Raw genomic sequence first — 20,271 nt, 5'->3', positions numbered from 1 at the left:
CAATAAATGGACTCAAATCCATCAAAGTTTCAGCCTTACTGTAGAGAAACGTGGAAGCAGCCTACTTTTCCACCAATACCAATACAACAACAGCAGCTGCAGGAATGGAAACAAACTGTTGTAGTGTCTGACTCCAAATATTTCCAATTCAAACTCCCTCCAGAGATGGAAATCTTTCTATCCTGTTCTTCATTCTCTTACTGAGGGCGCACGAGCTGGGTCTTCAGCTGAGCATTCAACTTAGTGCAGACTCCAGGGAGAGAGGATCAACCTGGGGCAGTGTTACTGGATTTTCTTCCTGTACAGCACTTAACACACCAAGAGTAGATAACAGGTGGTTGTTGTTCTCCACCACCTGAGAAACAGAGTGACCCTGATTTTGGCACAGCTGTCACACCACCAGCTGTCAGATACAGAGATTTTAACATGAAACGTGTGATGTTAAGGAAACAGTAGTTTGTTGCAATATAGTCAACGAATATTCAGTCAGTATTATATTACGTGATATCTATGCTATGTTTGTGTTTACCAAAATACATAAATAAGACATAACTAATAAAGATTTAAAATGTAATTTACTGTAGTAAGATCAAAATCAAAAGAGTTGTGTTTAACCCTTACATCCATTCATCATGCAGCATTCAATTAAATATCGTGGTAATTTTGGACTTTCAATTTCTTTGAACTGTTTCGTTTTTGGATTTTCTCTAATCCGTGCATGGTCAGAAGTATTGGTTAAATGTTTGCTTGAGCCTGATGCTACCACCATGATGCTTAACAATTAGTGCAGTGGTTTACGATGGATGGATGGTTCACCTTTACTTCTCCAAATATACCTCCTCTTGCTATAGATAGCTCAATCTTTGGCCATGTCTCAAATCAGGGGCTGCATCCTTCGGAGGCCGCATTTGAAGGCGGATTACGTCACAGTGACGCGATAAAGGCTGTCCCAATTCGAAGGCTGCTCCAAATGCGGCCAAAAAATGAGTTTTTCATTTCCCCGGATTTAAAGGATGGGTCAGGTGTATCCTTTGTGGTCCAACCTATCCCAGAATTCATAGCACGGCCCAGCCAATTCCAGTTTCCAACAATGGCGACAGCTACTTAGTTTTAATATCACAAAATAAACTTTTAACATATTTTTAGGTGAGAAAGTTGGTGTGTAAACTTCAAATATCTGCTCGGTTCATCAAGATATCACATATTTGCAAAAGTGCTCCGATGTTTTCGGAGACGCATGTTACCCACCAGCTTGATAGCTAGCCGGGGTTCAAGGCTCACTAGAGCCGGCAAGAACAGCGAACTCCCAGCACATAGTTTTCAGACCCCCGTGGTCTTTCGCTACTCAGGTTAAACATAATATATAAGTCACTTAGATAACTTAAAAATGTTATTGTTTGGCTTTTTTCAGTGTTTTATTTGTTTGTGAGTAAATCGGTTTGACTTGGATTAAAGTTATAGTTTTCACACAGCTGAATAAACGTCAAACAGAAAACTGATTAAACAGAATTGTGAGATGGTCAAGAATTTACGCCAGTGTCCTGTTATATTTTAGATAGCAAGGAGCAGACAGCTGAGTTTATTAAACTCCACCGAGATAGCGGTGAGGCAAATCTGAAGGCTAGACCGTCCCATTTCACAGCCGCTCACTTCCGGCCTTCTCTGTCTTCAGAGGACCCGGTCCACGTAGGCCGAGTAGGCTGGGTCCTCCGAAGGATGCAGCCCCTGAATTGAGACACAGCCTTTGTCTGACCATAAAACATCAGTGAGAAGGGATTTTGCTTGGCCATACAGTCAGCTGAAAATTTCAGTCAAGTGTGAAGGTGTCAGTTTTGGGCCTTGTTTCTTGGTCGGTACTCTCATAGTTCATAGAAATGGACAGTGACACTGGTGTTGATTGGCTTGAGTTTTGGTGGTTCCACGATTGTTTCTGAACATCCTAACCTCTCATCTTAGGGCGAAACCTTGGGTTCTCTTCCAGACTTTGGTAAAGTCTGGTGACACATCAAGGTAACAGTTGTCTGAACGTTTGTTTGATAAACTTGGAATCTGTAGTTGTTTAAAAATGGGCTTTAATTTCAGAGTAACAGAAGCTTAACCCTACAATGTGTACAAGTACAATCATAAAATCCTGGAAAAAGAACGACTCAAAGAAATCATTAAAGGCCCAAAGCTACCATGACAGTCATGCCCATGATGAGAAAGTGTAAACTTTTGACCACAAGTGTATTATTCCCCACTTAAAGGACATGCATATCTTAGCTGGCATCACTTTCGACCCACCCATGAACTGTCTGCCTCAGTCGCAGCTTTTTGAAGACATCCATATTTTCTGCAGCAGCTCCACTTCATCTTTATTTTCTCAGCGAACCCTTCTCGTCCTGTTCATCTCCTTTTGCTTCTCATCCATTTCAGAATGTCTTATTAAGCACTGACAATTCTCTCTCTTCCTCCTTCCCTCTCAGTTGCTTTACTTCTTCTCACTCGCACTCTTCCATTCCTCCCTCTCTCCCCTCAGTCTACATCTGAAGATGTCTTATTTTAAGAGCTGAGAGTCACTCGCGCAGTCTCCAGAATGCCATGGGATGTTTTGAAAAATATGACTTTCTGCTTTCTGTAAGAGTCTCGCTCAAAGGACTACTCTGCCAGCGCTGCAGCCAATTATACCTCCCAGCAAGGTGTAGTAGGTGTCAGCCCACTCCAGCACCAGCAAACAGCAGGAAAGCAGACCGTTAGTCAGTTTCCTCTGATCTAATGTGAGTTGCACTGCATGGAAGCATGACAGATTTTTTTTAAAATTAGTGTATTATTGTCACAAGTGGAAACTGATGAACAGTGAACATGTTTCAATTGTGCAAACTGCCCATAAAGCTAGCTCCCATAATGTATTTACTTAGCTAAATCCCCACTGTGTATCCAAAGCTGTATTAAGTAGCGACATTTCTATTTCTTCTTAATGAGGCTTCCACTGCCTCATTAAACAAAAAACAGTCATTTTGGGTTTTCCTTGATTCATCGACAAAGTATAAAAATTAAAATAGTTATGATGCTTTTTTTCTCCACGGTTTTTTTTTTCCAGTTTAATTTCAATTGGTTTCCTGAGTGAGCTTTTAGGTTTTATTATTTAAACTCTTGAAATTGCTGTCGTTCAGTATTTAAACTAGTACAATTACTATATAGATCGACTATGGCTGCAAGACCATTAGATTGTGATTACTACACCAGGCTTTACTTGTACTAAGCGAGTGAAATAATGTTATAAAGCTAGATGCAAATGATTCACATGCTTGTCTGATTTGTTTGATAAGTATTCAGTCCCATTGATCCAACTATGTTTGTTTGCAACAAACAGACTCAGACAGTTTCTCCACACAGCCATCAAATACATTCATGTCCCCTGTCAGACAAACAGAAAAGCCCTTAGAAATTACTGCCATGATCACAGCACTTATTGTCTGCGTTTGAAAAGATGTTAAAAACAAACTTAAGACACATTCAGTATTGGCTGATAGAGTCATACCAAAAAGAAAGTAGTCACAGAGCTCTATGCAGAGTCGAAGCATATACTCTGCTGTTTGTCTGAGGTGACTGAATTGATATACTGCATTTGATTTTCACTGAACAGGGTGCTCTACATCATGGCCTTTGTCTCACTTGTCCACAGGACACTACTCCAGTCATCAACTTTAACGCTCTGACTTTGGGGTAAACTTGCTGGGACGTCCACTCTTAATCCTGTGGAACCCTAACCCTTTTTTTTACATGACTATATACTAATCTATTTTTTTAAAAAAAACTAAAAGAACTGGATATGTGTGCATAAAAGGCCAACAGAAGTGAATTAAAATGTTCTTAAACCAATTTGAAATTTGTTTTCACCAGCTGTAAGCAGTAATACAAAGTCATGGTAAATATGAAGTTGATGTTTTAGCTGCACAATGGATTCTCTAAAGCTTTTTTTATGGCTGCATCAATTTATATGATAATTTCTTAGCAGACTTGCATTATGCATTATATCATGAGATAAGAGATGATGAGATAGCCTTTATTTGTCAGTTGCAGGTCTTTTGCCCACAACCGAGATGACAGACCTTGCCGACTGTACATACAATACACAAACATCACATTGGGGAGACAGGTCAGGCTAGGTAGCGAGGAAAAAAACATCGAAATGTGCAACACAAAAGGATAATACAGGAATGCACAGGTATCAACACACCATAACACAATAAACACAGACAAGCAACATGGGAAAGTGTTCCAGTGTGTACATCTGATCTGGGACCGCTGCAATCTTTCGACTGCGCCTCCAACTGACCCGATGTCCACATCAGAGGGGAGGTAAGTGTTGGAGGTGGCGTTGGATCCGGGGTAGGGAGAGTGATGGAGGGTGATGCGTCGGTGAGTGCTTATCAGTATCAGTATATGTATGTGTGTGCGTGTCTATAGTTCAGCTGTCCTTCGCCCTGCCAGGCTAAGTCATCTTAGTCTCTTAGAGTCATCTCCTCTAATACACTAATACACAAGGACAACTAAGCAGTTTTCATCTCTTCCCTATGTCCCATTCACATCAGTGTTTTTCCACTATAACTACTCAGGAAAGACACCCTCCATAACTCCAACTACCCTTCACGTTCTCTCTTTACTTCACTTCTTCCCGCCATACCAGAGACATAAAGTGCCCTCCTAAATCTCCATGTCACCACGCCTGCCAAGGCAAAATAGCTCCTGCCTTCTCAGTCTACTCTCTCCATCCTCTTAAATCCTTTGCCCTGGAAAAGGACTTCAAGCCCCCGACTCATCTTCTCTTTTTTAATATCCCCCATTCCCGTTAATCTTTTGCAGCACCAACACACCTTCAAAGGTGAAAAAGTCATTCACTTTTCCTGCTCTCCATGTCTATTTATACCTCCAACTACTGCTACAACACTTGAAAAGCCTACACACATCTGTCATCCAAAAGTGGGCACACCAACTTTGTTTTCTGTCTGGGGATTGAACCCCAGTCTTTTTTTTTGGTGTGGTTTTGAGTGGTACTAAGTACCAAAAGCAGCATAAATAAACATATAATGCTCAAACATTTCCTCAACACCTTTCTTTACAGATTTGAATCACAAGTTTGCCTGTTTTGGCAAGTTTATTTGTAGTGGGTTATCATTAGCATAGTCTGCATAATGACTGATACAAAGGTAGCATTCAAATTTTAAATATGCATATAACAAGTACAAGATCATTAGTAAGCAATCACAAAGTTTAAAAAAAATCTTATTCAGCTAATGTTTAATGTATTATTCAGCATGCTTTATTAGCATGTCACCTGCAGGGTAGCATACACCATTGTTAGGCATGTTAGCCTATTAGCATATAGCATGTAGAAATGATTCTGACATGATATCACATAAAACTATTAAACAGTATAATGGTTACCATGTTTAGCATGAAAACTGTCACTTTATTGTGGATATTGCAAACTACACTAGATGTTCAGATATTCAGCTCTGCTTGCAGGAATGTCTGTAACCTTTAACTTTAAGACAGTTGTGAACATTTTGAAGATTACTTTAGGGTATGATTTTTTTCTGTGCTTTCAAATTTTCTCTACATTAAACAACACAAAAACGTTTAATGTTTAATAAGTAGGGCTTGTGCTAAAAATTAAAGCAGAACATTCTGATTTGGTGCATACTCCTTAAAGCTTCTCACCTTAACCTGTTTGATCTTCCGTCCCCAGGGAGGGAGAAATGCCAGCCCTCTGTCTGGCACTCAGCGTGTCTATAGCCTCTCTTCAGATCTTTACCTTTGTCACCTCTTGCACTCAAGAAAGATAAAGCATTTCATTTTCCTGCTCTTACGTCTCCCCCAGTCCATCTACGTATCTTTTCTGACACCCCTCCCCTCCTCCCCTTGCTCTGTCCTTTCACTTCTGCTTTCATCTGTCTGGCAGTATCCCTCTGTTCCAGAAAGTTAGAAAGTGTAGGAAACAGACATGTGGATGGACGGGAAGAGACACAGACTGCCTTGGGGTTTTCCAAAACTCTGTTTTGTTCTCTAACTCTATCCCATCAAATCTCCATCTCTTTCTCGTTCATGCACTCGTTTGATCCCTCTAGCTCTCCATTTTTTCCCCTCACTTTCTGTCCCATTAAATCTCTCATTCGTTTGCTGGCTTTGTATCTGCTCACTCTTGTTCCAGCTCATTATCTCACTTTCCCTCCCTGTCCCTTTCATCCTCCCTCTTTTATTTAACCCTGCACCTCAACCGCTCACCAGCCTTCACCCTCCTTTCCTCCCTAGATTTTTGCTCCTACCGTCTACATCAACTAGCATCCTCATCTCCTTTGACAAACCCCAATATAGTGAACTATTAGGTCCATCAATTCCTCAACAACATTACAGGAGGTGTTCTATTTTGTTAGTTTTTTTAAAAACAGAGCAGGAGTCGCAAGTTCGATTCCCACTCGGTATCCAGTAATGGTCCTGGCTAGACCCCCTGCGCCATGCTAAAACTAAGCCCTGGAACAGCGCAGCTACATCTGCAGCTTGTCTGCAGCTTAGACACAAACATTTCACTACATGTTGTACTGTGTATGTGACAAACAAAATTTTAATTTAATATACTTATTATATAAAACCTACTGATCTCATTAAATTCATTAGAATGGGCACCATATGCATTGAAATACACTAATAGTTTAACCTAGAAACCTGCAAACTATGAATGTACCATGCTGGCATATCACCAAGATTGGAGAGTTTTCATTTGGCAAAGATCGATATAAATGTAGCATGTTTTGTGCTGGTGTGTGGGTTTATAAAGCATAGTATATGTGGTCAAACCCCGCTGCATGTTAAAGGTGCTACAATCATTGAGAATAACTGAATATGACACTAGACCACCAGCATCTTAGACCAAAACAGGCTGATTGGACACAGCTCCCAGCCAACAACAACAAAAGGAACCCGTGAACAACCACCGAACCACTGCAGGTTTGTAAAATGACTACGACACTGCGGTATATGCAGGCAGTTTTTTTCCCCGTCAGCTTCTCTTCTTTGCTTTTAATGGAGACAGATTTTTTTTGCCAGGCCTTCTGACATCTAAGATAGATTAAAGTTATCTTAATCCCTCTCTCCTCTGCTCTGCTTTCTTATTGTCACTTGTCTTACTCCACTCACACACACACACAAAGTGAAATAGAAAGCAGAGCAAAGCTTGCACTGTTTGTAATCACTCCTTTTTGTCTCACTGTAAAAGCCGAAATAGCCAACAGCTTCCAAGGCAGGAACTCACATACATCAACATGAATGTGTGGCCGGACAGGGTAAACTTTAACCCTGGAGAACACATGGGGTCAGAGCCGACCCCATTGGTTTTCTAGGGAAACCATGGGGTTAAATTTGACCCCATGGTTTCTCCAGGGTTAAAAGGGAGTTGGACTTCATTTGTGGCTCCGGCCACCTTTACTTCATTATTCACAAAGCAAATCTTTGACTGCAGTTAAGTTAGTATTCATCGTGAATATGATGAATTTGAAGATGAACTTTACCGTTGGGTTGTAATGTTATGTTTAACCGTAGGACCAAAGTGCTTATTCAGCCAACTGATGGTCACTCTGCTCACAGTGGGTAAAAGTATAGCAAATATGCAAAAGACATGCTACCTTGACCGTGATGGGTCATATATAAAGCATCTTGGACATTCACACAGACTGATTATTATTCTGCGGAAATTTTCAGCAGCGCATTCAGACAAACCCAAAACAATCAGGTGAACCAGTTTTATCCATAAGAAACAGAGTGATTTGATGAGGAGTGGTCTGAAAGATTCTTTAATAGGAGTTCCTATCCAAGCCGAGTCCCTACCTCTTTTTGGTGGTACTTGATGGCGAGTTTGAGCTTGGCCAGATCATGGCACTGTCTAGGGTCTAGTTCCTCACTCTGGTCGTTGTCTCTGTGGTTCAGGATGGTCTCAAGTTCTCTAGAACTCCTGGCCTGATCCAGGAGGTCCTTGGCGAAACGCTTGCACTGCTGAGACAGTTCCTCATACTCCTGACGAAACTCATTCTCCACCTGAAATAAGGGTGGAGTAAGATTAATGCTGAAAGATTAATGGGAAACATATGATGGCTCTTTGATGTCCTCAGTTTTAGATTTCCATCTGCTGCTGGAATAGCTTAAAAGCATCACAATCTCCTTGTGGATCCCAAAAATGAAAGTATTATTTGACATAAACCGTTCTGAAGTCTGCATCATAGAGACTCAGTATTGGAGAAGAAGTGTGTCTGTTCTTGTTACCCGAGAAAAGACTGCAGGGATTATAGTAAGGTATGGTGAGAGTCTTTTTGCTGTTACTTTTGAGACGATAAATACCAGAAAAAAATGTGAGGCAGGGGTAGACAGTCACTCTTGACAGCATAAGTGAAAGAAATACTTGAGGCAAATGAGTAAGAGGAAGATGATGCTGAATGCTACTCCTTCCACAGTTAATTTAACATCCCATCAAGTTTTAGGAGGTTGCTTTCCTCCAGTACATCTGTACCTTGGCTGTTTAGAAACGTAATGGGCTATGTACGAAGAGAAGGAGTTTTGTTAAGTTTCTTCTTTTGGTCAACAAACATGACATCAACAGGCATCAACATCCATACCTTGCTGAGTTCTTTGAGTTCCCAGCCCAGTCTGAAGGCAGTGAGGATGGGATCTTCACTGGACAACGCAATGAGAGATGGCGAGGCCAAAGCCTTGTAGATGTTGAGTCTAGACCGTGAATGTCGAAGGCTGTCGACCTACAAAGAATCAGGAAAGGTTTTTACCCTAAGATTTACATTAACTACGAGACTTGCAGAAGGCACCGTTAACATCGAGAAACTGTTTCAATCGGTATGACAAAAACTAACACACTAGCTATCTTTCACATGTAACATAACTGTTCCCAGAGTGGATGTTCAACATGCATGGTTCAAGTGTTTTAACTGCAGGCCAACTATGTCATAGGGTAGCATCTATCACAGACAAAACAAGATGGTGAACTTTAGTTTTTCAGTTTTGTCTTCAGATTTTGCACCAGCAGTGTGATAACACTCGTTTAACCAGTTTGTATGAGTGACCCTGGTGTGGTATGTCTAGACTATGAACAGTCTGTTAAAGTTAAGTGTTCATTGTAAATATAGATTAATAGAGAAATATTTCCTAATGCTTTAATGACTTATTGTCTGTTTGAACAAAATTCTTTTCATTTCACTCCCTGGGCAAGATTTAAAAAAAAGAAGAGCAGCAAAGCAGCTTAACGGACATTATTTTTATCATTATCATCATCATCATCATCATTATGGTGGAGCTGGGGTAAATTCGGTTTAAAGTTGCAGACTGCACATTTTCAATTTATATAACAAAGCTGAGATCTGTAATAGAGTTGGTGGTGCCTTGTATGGAAAGCATAAAGCTATTTTTACATTGGATCTGAGGGAAATTTACTAAAGCTATGTGCTGTTCACATGCCTGAAATGATTAAACAAGATTTCAAGAATTTACTGTAAAGCAGTTTTGTAGTTTCAAATAAAAAAAAGATTATTCACTCCAAACCATGACCTTCATAAAAATGTTTTAAGTCTTCAAATTTAAGGCTCAGAGCCTGGTTATACCACTAAAGCATGCTCATTCATCTTTCATATTGTTGCAAAGTATAAGAACATTAAATGTAGGCGAGTTCAAAAAGTTGGAAATGATGTTGGAAATTGTTGATGTCTAATCTAGAGTCCATGCTGGAAGTTAAAGTTTGTAAAAGCAATTTAAATATATTCAAATATAAATGTTTAGCAAACCAAACACAATGCAAGCAATGCAAAAGAAAAGAAAGAAAATCCCTTACCTCTGAGCTGGATACACACTCAACACAGTCGCATCGTATCTGATGTGGTCTGGGTATGGTGACCTACACAGAGCAAAAACATCGAACAACAAATCACTGATAAAATAAAGATCTCGCTTTATTCCTTGACCATCAAGACAGACAAAAAAAAGAGCTTACTGCTCATTATGTTGATAACTTATGCGTAAAACAACCATTACCTTCCGCTGGACAAGCAGCTTGATAATCTCATAGTTGTTTGTATGAGCAGCAAGCATGATGGGAGTTATATCGGGGGTGAACTCTGAAAACTGGCTGTCCATCATCAGAGAAGGAACCTGTAGGAGAACAAAGTACAAACCTCTTAAACTGGCTGTTATCTACCTTTTAATATTTGGGTAAAAAGCCTGCTGACAACCGCCAGTTAAACAGAAAAAAAATGACTAAGAAACACATTTATTGTCCAATTAAAAAGCTTTGATTCAGCTCCACATGTGACATTGTTACATAGGGGAAAACTGAAAGTGAAAGACAAATTAAGCAAATGATGAATCCAATCAAACACTCTTGAATCAGATTAAAACAAATTAAATTAGTGTAATGTATTCGATAAAAAGACATTTCCTGCTTGACTCTCTGCAGAGGTAGATTATTTAAAGCCACATCCTCTCCAAAACTCATTTTATCCCTCACGGATGCAGCTCTGAACACCAGCTGTACCTGGGAGAGAAGAGGGGAGTGGAAGATTGTTTGTTTGCCAAGGAATACCAGGAGGTCTGTCATTACAGGAAGACAAAGGAGAGATGGAGAGAGGAAAACCAAGAATGTAATGGCTGCATATAAATAAAGAAAAAGAAATGCAGACGCATGTTAACAAGACGCCTGAACCAAGAGGATACAGTTTTCTAGACTAATGCCACGTCTTGAGTCTATGATGCTATCGATCACTAGGTTAGTCCAGCCCATAACGGATACGTTACATCTGCTTCATATAATCTGTACAAAATGTAAACACGACCACTTGTAGCTTTACAGTCAGTTATATCAGGGGGCTGAGTGCCAGACTGTTTCTTGGCCCAGAGCAGGAACTTTCTGGAATCTCTGCCTGGCAACCTCACAAAGACAACAACAAGAGTGCCAGCCATATGTAGCAGAGCTTGGAAGATTGTTTTTGAGGCGGAGATCACATCGTCTTCAAACAAAATGCTGGGATCTTCAAAACACCCAAAACAGCTGGGAGTGCATCGCCATCAAGTTTGTAATCTACAGCTTTAAACGTCAATATGGAGTTGAGTGGTCACAAATCATTTGTAAGACGCAACCCAAATGTGTAGTATTTGCCATCAATTTACAGTACAACACAAACCACATCTGACCAATGTAGAAAGACAAGGTACAGGCCCTGCTGCTGAGTGAAAAAGAGGGTACGTACATCAGAGTGTCTGGTTTGAGAAACAGAGACCTCTCAGGTATCTGTGTACTGCTATATTATTGGGTCCTTGTCATCCAGGTCATAATTGACCGGAGTTAAAGGCAACTCAAACTCACACAGAAGGCTTCTTCATTTTCCTTCAGATCAGGAGTCCCAGGTATTTAACCACAAGTGTGGTTTCCATAGGCTGCTGGTGGTTTGTAAAGGGAGTAAAGTGTAGTTTAAGGTCCCAAGCATGTGCACACTTGAGCCAGTTGAGGGGTGTTTACCCACTGCAGTCGTGCTCTAGTCCAGACTTCCAAAATCCCAACTGTGTGTCTCTGGAAGTGGATGACATCTGCCAAGTGCAATATTCCGGGAACAGGAGACGTGTGAAAAAAAGAAAACCCTTCAAAGATCAAGACCACATTCTTTGTACACCGTCTCCATCAACAACAGAGCTCTCTGCACATAGATGGCATGCAGTGCTACCCCAGTCTAGCAGGGGAAGCACTGCAAACAAGCTACCTCTGCTGGACTGAATCATGTGCACTGTTGTGTGGACACTTTAGTCTTTTGGTAATTTCCAATAGTAAATGGCATAGAATAGCATTAATGGTTTAGAAAACAAATACTGCTCCAGACACTCAACTAGCCAAATGTCAACAGCCTTGAGCTTTGCTGAAACGACCAGCAGAACGTGGAACATAAGAGCGATCAATGTTGAAAATGAGTGTATCTGATCTCATTAAAAATAAAAGCTAAACATTATTTAAAAGGGTCTCTTAATCCACTACTAACAGTGACAGAGACATTCCTGATCAATTGATGGTATATTATATAAAGTTGAAGGCTGTCTTATGCTGAAACCAGGACCCTAAAGTAAAAGTTAAGAATGAGGCTGACAGGGTGCTGGTATGTCAAAGAAAAGCACACACACGTGTACTCCCAGACATCTGAAGAAGAGAGAGGAGGAGGGGCTGAGGAAGGAGGGTACATGTGTCTCAGAGGGAGAATGACGGCGAGTGCTTCTCCTCACCCTTCCCATCTTTCTGTCTCCATCTTTTCTGCTGCCTCATCTTCTCCTCGTCTCCCCTTCCCACATTCTTCTATTTTCTCCCCCCCTCCATCTTCTTGCATCTCTCTCATTTCCTTGTTTTCCCTTCATCTAAACCCCTCCTTTCCACCAGTTTACTCTCCTCATCTCTCTCTACCTTTGTCTCTTACTCCTCTCACCTGCCACAACCCTATTTTCTTCATCCAATCTCTCTCTCTTTTTTTAATCCCTCTTTTTTTCCTGCTGTGATAAGGAGTGTGAGAACAGCTGCCACGGGCTGGGCCCCAAATAAAAATTAAAGAGACAGACCGAGAATACACAAACAAGTAAATATAAGCAAGCACACATGCAAATACAGAAACGGCAAATAACAGAATGAACATAACTTGAGTACAATTGATTTTTCACGCATTGAAACTGGCTGCACCATCTGCAGCTGCGAACGAGCACCACTTAGGAACCTCGAGCCTTATATAACTCAGGATTTAAACTTTTTCAATTAGGTGAAACTACACCGATGGCATATTTAGGCTCCAGATGTACACTGTTGGTTCCCCCAAAATGGAGCAACACAGTGAGATAGCAGGAGGTGTGATTGTTATGGGCTTGTTGCTCTTACGTGTTTCTGAAGATGGGTCAGATCGCTGAGAGTTACATGATGACGACATGATGAAATATGAGAGAAAGGTTTAGTTAAACTCAATCTACATTTTTTCCCCGATTTATTGCTGGCTGGATTATGTTCAGAGGAAATGTTTATCTTTATCTGCTACAACGGTGCAAAGGCTGGGTTTCATAGCTTGAGTCAACAAACTTATACCACTATATTAATCACCTGGCAGCACTTCAGTGCACTGGGTATCGGTCAAAATGATGTACTGAGAATTAGAACGAAAAAAAAAGGTGATTTAAGTGAGTCTGAATATGGCAGGTTGTCTCAGACAAGCTGATCTGAGTATTTCAGAAAGTGCTGGGATTTTCCCACACAACCGTCTGTAGGGTTTAGGAAGCCAAAGAAAATCTGCAGCAACTGTGTGATGCTATCATGTCAATATGGACCAAAATCTGTGAGGAATGTTTCCAGCACTTTGTTGATATCACAAAGAATTAAGGCAGTTCTGAAGTCTAAAATGAGGTCCAACCCAGTACTTGATGTGCGCGGTGAATGAATGTTTAGATTTAGCCAAGAAAAGCACTTTAAACTTTTGAGAAAACCTATGGTTTCAGTTATAAGTTGGTTATCAGGTTCATTCACTCATTTGTGGAGTCTTGAGTATTGAGCCAGTTTTTGCACAGAACTGCGAGTGCATAAAGTTTTAAAACACTGGAGTCACTAGAACAGGTATTCTGATACAAGATTTTTGAGTCATTAAAAAATACTTTAAGGGATACTTAAATTACTGGAAAGAAATGATAAGTTACCATTGTGTGTGTCTCATAACTCAATTTTGGATGGACCAAAAGACAAGTTTAATTCAAAGCACTGAAAGTCCCTGAGAAGGCAACTCCAGGAAAATAACCCGAAGAGTAAAGGTAACTTTGAAAATAACTGAGGGCAAATAAACTCACAACAGACGCAGGAGAGATGAACAGGAGAAGATCTGATAAAAGCTTCAGGGTGGGTAGGACTATTTATACACAAGTAACTGATAACTGAAGGGAAACAGGTGAAAACAATCTAGACTTGGAGAATACAGACAGGAAGCAAACCTGAGGCAGGAAGTCAAACCGGAAACCACCGAAGGAAAGAAAACAAGAACACACAAAGGGACTGAGGCATGACCAAAGAATTGGGCGGGACACTGAGGGAATTAAAAACAAATTCAAATTAAAATGGGAACCCACACCATCAGTACACATGTACCAAAACTCCACAGAACTCCGATAATATGACAGAAACTGATAAAGATCAAAGCAGAAGTGAGAAACTCAAATATCAAAAGCCTCCAAGACCAAGAACACAAACTACAGAACCAACACAAGACAGAATAATCAAGACACCATGTAGCATGTGATCCCACTGCGACAACACCAGTGATCCTGGGACGGCATTTGTCTCCACAGTCTGTCTTCACTTAAGTGTTGTCTGCAACCCTCAAGTCTCTTGACTGTGTCATGCTGGACTGTGACTATAGTCTAGACAAAATCCACAGACAGACACATAAACACAAGCCAAAGTACTCAAAACTACCTGGTAGTGGTAGTAACAAGTGTCTCCAGGACCATATGTTGCCATGATAACACCACACGCACACACACACACACACACACACACACACACACACACAAGGTGAAAACAATTTCAGCCACGACAGAGTGGCACCTGTTAGAGCAGGTGTCTCTCAGACCACATTTTGCCATGATTACACACAAACACGCACCCACACAGACTTACACAGTGGAAAGAAAACCAGCTATGTCATTAGGAGGTACTAATACATTAAAAATGGCAATAAACAAAAGGGCTTTTAGTAAAACAAAGCCAATGTATTTAATGGCAGGCTGATAACCAAGCAGTCTGATATTTAGAACATTTTATTAATCCCAGGGGGAAAGCTGAAGCTAACAAAACAGTTTTGTGTTTTGTCTCACTCCCAGGACTTAATCGGCACTGAATATCAAATATTAGTATCAAGACAAGTCCTATATCAGTCTGCTCTATCCTTTTGCTCCTGATACCTGGTGACCTTATTCAGTAATCTGAGGTCACACCACATAAAACTTTATACCCCAAACATTCATATTAAATTCAACAACTCAAAATGTCTAAGTAAAAAGAAGTAAAAATAAAAAAACAAACTTCCTTAAAATCTGTCCACAAACATATTAACACCTCCCAAAGCAGTACAACACCTTTAGTAGTAGCTCCAGGTCCTATAAGCATCTCCAGGACCATGTGTTGCCATGATAACCACACTCAGATGCACATTCACAATCCAAAACATTTTTCAGCCACAACAGTGTCGCTGTCAGTCAGAAAATCCAATAAATCTAGGGCACGACTGCTGTTGACCCCTTGAAAGGAGAACGATTGAAAGCAAAATTTATATCAAAGGTCGTTTTTGACTCCAAACTGTGTCAGAATTTGGACCCCTTTTTATTCTGGACTCCATTTATTCGTGGCTATTATCTGAAGCACATTATGATTTGGCTCTCAAATTACCCATTCATACGCTGATGGCTGCAAGCTCGCGTGAAAGTCACTGCATGAAATTCTGGGAACAGTGTGGTGGTACTTTGGGATGGGGGCACACAGAGCCAACCATCAAACTGGAAATTTTCCAAAGAGCAGTCAAATGGTTTCTGTAGTTTATCACAGCGGGTCACACTTGCTTTGTTACACTGTAATGTGAAGAAGAAAAAAGTCCACAAAGGAGCTGCTGGTTTACTGAAAGTGGATCTCAGCTAGAGTCCTGTGAAGTTATAACAAGAAATTAGGAGTAAAATTGCAGAAAGTTTGTGCAAGAAATCCTGTTTTTCTGGCTAAATCATAAAAAGACGTTTTGTGTTATGGATTTACTTTAAATTAGATTTCACTTTAAAAACAAAACCAGACAATGCATGATAATAAAAAAATCCACTGTATTGTCTCCTCGCATCCATCAGTGCAGACACACGTGCATCCAATCCAGATGAATACGCTCAGATCAAAACCCAAATTCACACTGACTCCAGTTACACACATGCAATTCTAATTGTTTGCTTCACACATCAAAGGGCACAGAACCTTCCCTCATTTGCATCTCTCTCCGCAACTATTTCTCACTTTGTCTACCTCCTAATGTGTCTTGTTTCCTATGTTTTTCCTCTATGCCCATCTGATTTCCTACATGCTGCATTTGCTGTTTTTCTTCTTTATTTGACTCCAGTCCATCTCTGTTTTCGCTCTTCAGGGCAAAGAGCTCCAGATCTAATCCTTTTGTTCATGCTTAAAAAATAAAAATCATTCTCTTCTTCCTCCTTCCCTCCCTTTTGTTCTTTGGGCTGTTGCCTCAGTCCTTCTATTTCGAGTATGCTGGTAATGAAGAGTGAGGAGTGGATGTGAACAGGGGAGTGAGGGAGGATGGACACAGAGATATAGAGAGGTAATCAAAGAAAGAGGGGGAGTCAGACTGAGTCAGATGGAGAGGGATGGCAGAAAGATCAACAGTTTAGCTTTGCAGGAGCAGATAAAAGGCCCTGATTCTACCTGTCAGTAGAAAAGTGCAGTTTAGAAACATACGTAAACTCACAAAGCACACATCCAGCTCTTAATATAAGTATCGAGCACTGATGTGTGAGTGTGCATATGTTTGTGTGTGCAAAACTCAATACTGTGCCCTGAATATTGGTGAAATAGATAGTTTCAGGGGTGTAATTTCCAGGGGGGTTACGGGGGGTTATGACCCCCCAAATAATCAGACCAAACCAAAAGAACCCACCCAATAAAATTATAAATTATCTTGCATAAATAGGCTGTTGATTTTCTTTACTCATTACCAGCAAAATAGTTGCATGTTTAATCATATGGGAATTTACCCAGATTTATTTATTTAGACAGAGATCTCGACCCCCCCAGTGTTCAGCACAAAGTTGCGCCGATGGATAGTTTAAATATAAAACTTGAGATCACTCTTTCCACAAACAGGCACTTTTTCATTTTCCCCACACATGCAGAGGTAACGCCTTTGTGAAGCATTCCTCTTCGAGTTTCTCTCTTTTTTCCTCTCATCAAACTTGATTCTCTCCGATGCCTTTTGCCGGAATTATGCTTCTCTCAGCTGAACCCAAGCAAACTAACAAAAGTGAACTGACACATTTCTGTGCATCTTTTATTGCTAATATAACCTGTTTCACACTCTCTCTGTTTGCCACACTGCCACTCGTCTCTTCCTGTGCGTATCCATCTTTAGACTTCGGTAACTGTGCAGCAGCAGAAAAAAAAATGTTAATATTGTAGTAGAAAAGCGTTTGGGTTTTTAAAGCCACCCCCGATGATAACTGTGCAGGGGTTGAATTTTTTTCTATAACTCTAGTTGGGGTTCATTTTTTCCTACAGAAACTCCCACAAGCACATTTTTAAGCCTGTTATTCACTTAGCAAACTTCGTATTCATGTAATTTCACCCTGAATTACACCCCTCGCTTACCAAGCTAGCCAGCACCAGCAGCTACACCCTCCAAATTTAATCCTGATGCTGTAGCCTACACACACATATTGTTTTAGCACGCTACAAGACTGAGATCTTATTGAACGTATTGGACAATTGAAATAAACTGTATATAAAAGATAGACAAAAAAATAACATTAATATGGGAGTAAGTTCAATTTGAATTCTTTCTAACGGTCAGCAGGGGGACATGTAATTGCAAAAGTCTTTGGGAAAAGACAATTCCCATACTCCACAACCTCAGTACTAACTTTTCTGAGGATTTTATGGTAACAAATGTTAGTTTCAAGTCTTACTGGTTAAAGTCTGATGTTTGTTTTAGTCAAAAAGGATAAAGTAACATTTTCTTGGGCAGCTCTAACTCCATATGGTGTGATTGACAACTACCTTATGAGCATCCAGTGACCCTCGGAATGGCGGTCACATCCATCTCGCTTATGTCCTTGACAAAATATGACAATGACCAAAATACTCAATGCTTCAACAAACCAACATCATGGTGGTTATGTGCATCTTTCATATACAGTCTGTGCAATTTTGAAGCAACAACACGGTGCCGCATGTCTCTTGCTTTCTAAATCTCACACATAGGCCAATATTTTATATAAGACAGTAAAACAGATTAACATGTATGCGTTGCTGCCCACTGCTTTATTATCATTATTACAGAAATCTGCAATGCGCTGACATCACTGTGTATTACGCATGTGTGATGTGTAAGGTAACTGAAGAGAGACAAAAAGTATGAGAAGACAAACAGAAACACTGGAAGAACAGATTTGTTCTCATCCACATCCAACTGAGAGGCAACCAAAACCTTCCCACAATCCTCTGCTTCGGCCAAGGGTTGGTTGCCATGGTGACATCGAACCTCACAGCCTCAACAGTCCAGGAATATTTTTCAAGAAGACGTCTTTGTTTCACTTATTTATTTTTTACATTTTGCAATTTACTTCCCGTCCGTTTCGTCTTCACATTTACTCCCCTGTTAGTTTGAATCGCTGTGAATCAGTTTTTTAACTACCCGTCTCTGAATCTCTCCATCTTAACCCCCCCAACACCTACTCTTTAAACTAAACTGTAGTGTGTTTTTCCTTCCTCTGCTCCTCTTTCTCTCTCTGACACACAAACAGAAATGCAGCAAGCAGACAAAAATGCTGTCTGTCTCCAAATCCTATTTCACAGTTTGTCTATGAAACGGGCTGTTTAATTTCCCTCCTCTCAGCAGAATGTGGCATGGAGCATTACAATGAATGGATGTGCAGCTCATTATCTCACACACACACACACACACACACACACACACACACACACACACATTAAAATGGAAAAATACTCACACAGGCGCACATTCACGGATGACTAAATGCAAACACGTGCATGCATGGATGCGTCTGGATGCAACACGCTAACATATACCCACAGAGGGCTCGCTCTCCCTCTGTTTGGTCTGAACCAGTGGTGCCGCCAGAAACATTTTCAGAGTCCAGATGGGGCCACTGAAAATGTGAAGTCGGTTCACCACAAACCAAAAGACGTAAACTTTAGGCGTAGTTAAAAAGAAACATCCGCACGCACCTGTTTCTCTCCGCTGGGCCTTTTGTGTGACAGCAGCAGTTCCACGGCACCCACCACCTCCTTCCTGATGGCGTACAGCAGGGCGTCGCCCGTGTGGATGCCGTGGTCGAGCAGGAGCTCCATGATCTCCAGGTTCTCGTTCTCGATGGCGATGAGGAGAGCACTGCGGCCCAGCGGGTCCAGACAGTTCACATCCATGTTGTAGTACACCTCTGCTTCGCGAAGGGCATGTTTCACTCCCGCATAGTCACCTAGAGGAAGAGGAGAGTTGAAGTGTGCAGGTGGCTAAAAAAATTTCACTTTCTCACCCAAATTATTGTTTATGTGTCTACTGATGTGAAAGTCTGTAAAATACAAATCTGTCAGGGAGCTAATGCCAATACAGATATGTGTATGATATACAGTGGGGCAAAAAAGTATTTAGTCAGCCACCGATTGTGCAAGTTCCCCCACTTAAAATGATGACAGAGGTCAGTAATTTGCACCAGAGGTACACTTCAACTGTGAGAGACAGAATGTGAAAAAAAAATCCATGAATTCACATGGTAGGATTTGTAAAGAATTTATTCGTAAATCAGGGTGGAAAATAAGTATTTGGTCACCTCAAACAAGGAAAATCCCTGGCTCTCACAGACCTGTAACGTCTTCTGTAAGAAGCTTTTCTGTCCCCCACTCGTTACCTGTATGAATGGCACCTGTTTGACCTCATCATCTGTATAAAAGACACCTGTCCACAGCCTCAACCAGTCAGACTCCAAACTCCGCCATGGCCAAGACCAAAGAGCTTTCGAAGGACACCAGGAAAAGAATTGTAGACCTGCACCAGACTGGGAAGAGTGAATCTACAATAGGCAAGCAGCTTGGTGTGAAAAAATCAGCTGTGGGAGCAATCATCAGAAAATGGAAGACATACAAGACCACTGATAATCTCCCTCGATCTGGGGCTCCACGCAAGATCTCATCCCGTGGGGTCAAAATGATCATGAGAACGGTGAGCAAAGATCCCAGAACCACACGGGGGGACCTGGTGAATGACCTGCAGAGAGCTGGGACCAAAGTAACAAAGGTCACCATCAGTAACACACTACAACGGCAGGGAATCAAATCCCACAGTGCCAGACGTGTTCCGCTGCTGAAGCCAGTGCATGTCCAGGCCCGTCTGAAGTTTGCCAGAGAGCACATGGATGATATAGCAGAGGATTGGGAGAATGTCATGTGGTCAGATGAAACCA

At 41.0% G+C, this 20,271-nt stretch overlaps 1 protein-coding gene across 1 annotated transcript in view; it reads right to left on the bottom strand.

Annotated features, from left to right (window-relative positions):
• trpc5a (transient receptor potential cation channel, subfamily C, member 5a) overlaps positions 1 to 20,271 on the bottom strand; it is a 196,283-nt gene that overhangs the window by 86,388 nt on the left and 89,624 nt on the right. Inside the window, exons 4-8 of the mRNA XM_006803430.2 lie at positions 19,040 to 19,290; positions 10,066 to 10,182; positions 9,866 to 9,928; positions 8,646 to 8,783; positions 7,864 to 8,070 (exon numbers count right to left, since the gene is read on the bottom strand). Coding sequence (XP_006803493.1) covers positions 7,864 to 8,070; positions 8,646 to 8,783; positions 9,866 to 9,928; positions 10,066 to 10,182; positions 19,040 to 19,290 — 776 coding nt within the window. The remainder of the gene's footprint in view (positions 1 to 7,863; positions 8,071 to 8,645; positions 8,784 to 9,865; positions 9,929 to 10,065; positions 10,183 to 19,039; positions 19,291 to 20,271) is intronic.

This window comes from Neolamprologus brichardi, chromosome 3, assembly GCF_056152115.1.
Source record: "Neolamprologus brichardi isolate AB-2024 chromosome 3, ASM5615211v1, whole genome shotgun sequence".
Lineage (NCBI taxonomy): Eukaryota > Metazoa > Chordata > Actinopteri > Cichliformes > Cichlidae > Neolamprologus > Neolamprologus brichardi.
This window is presented reverse-complemented; position numbering and strand designations above follow the sequence as displayed.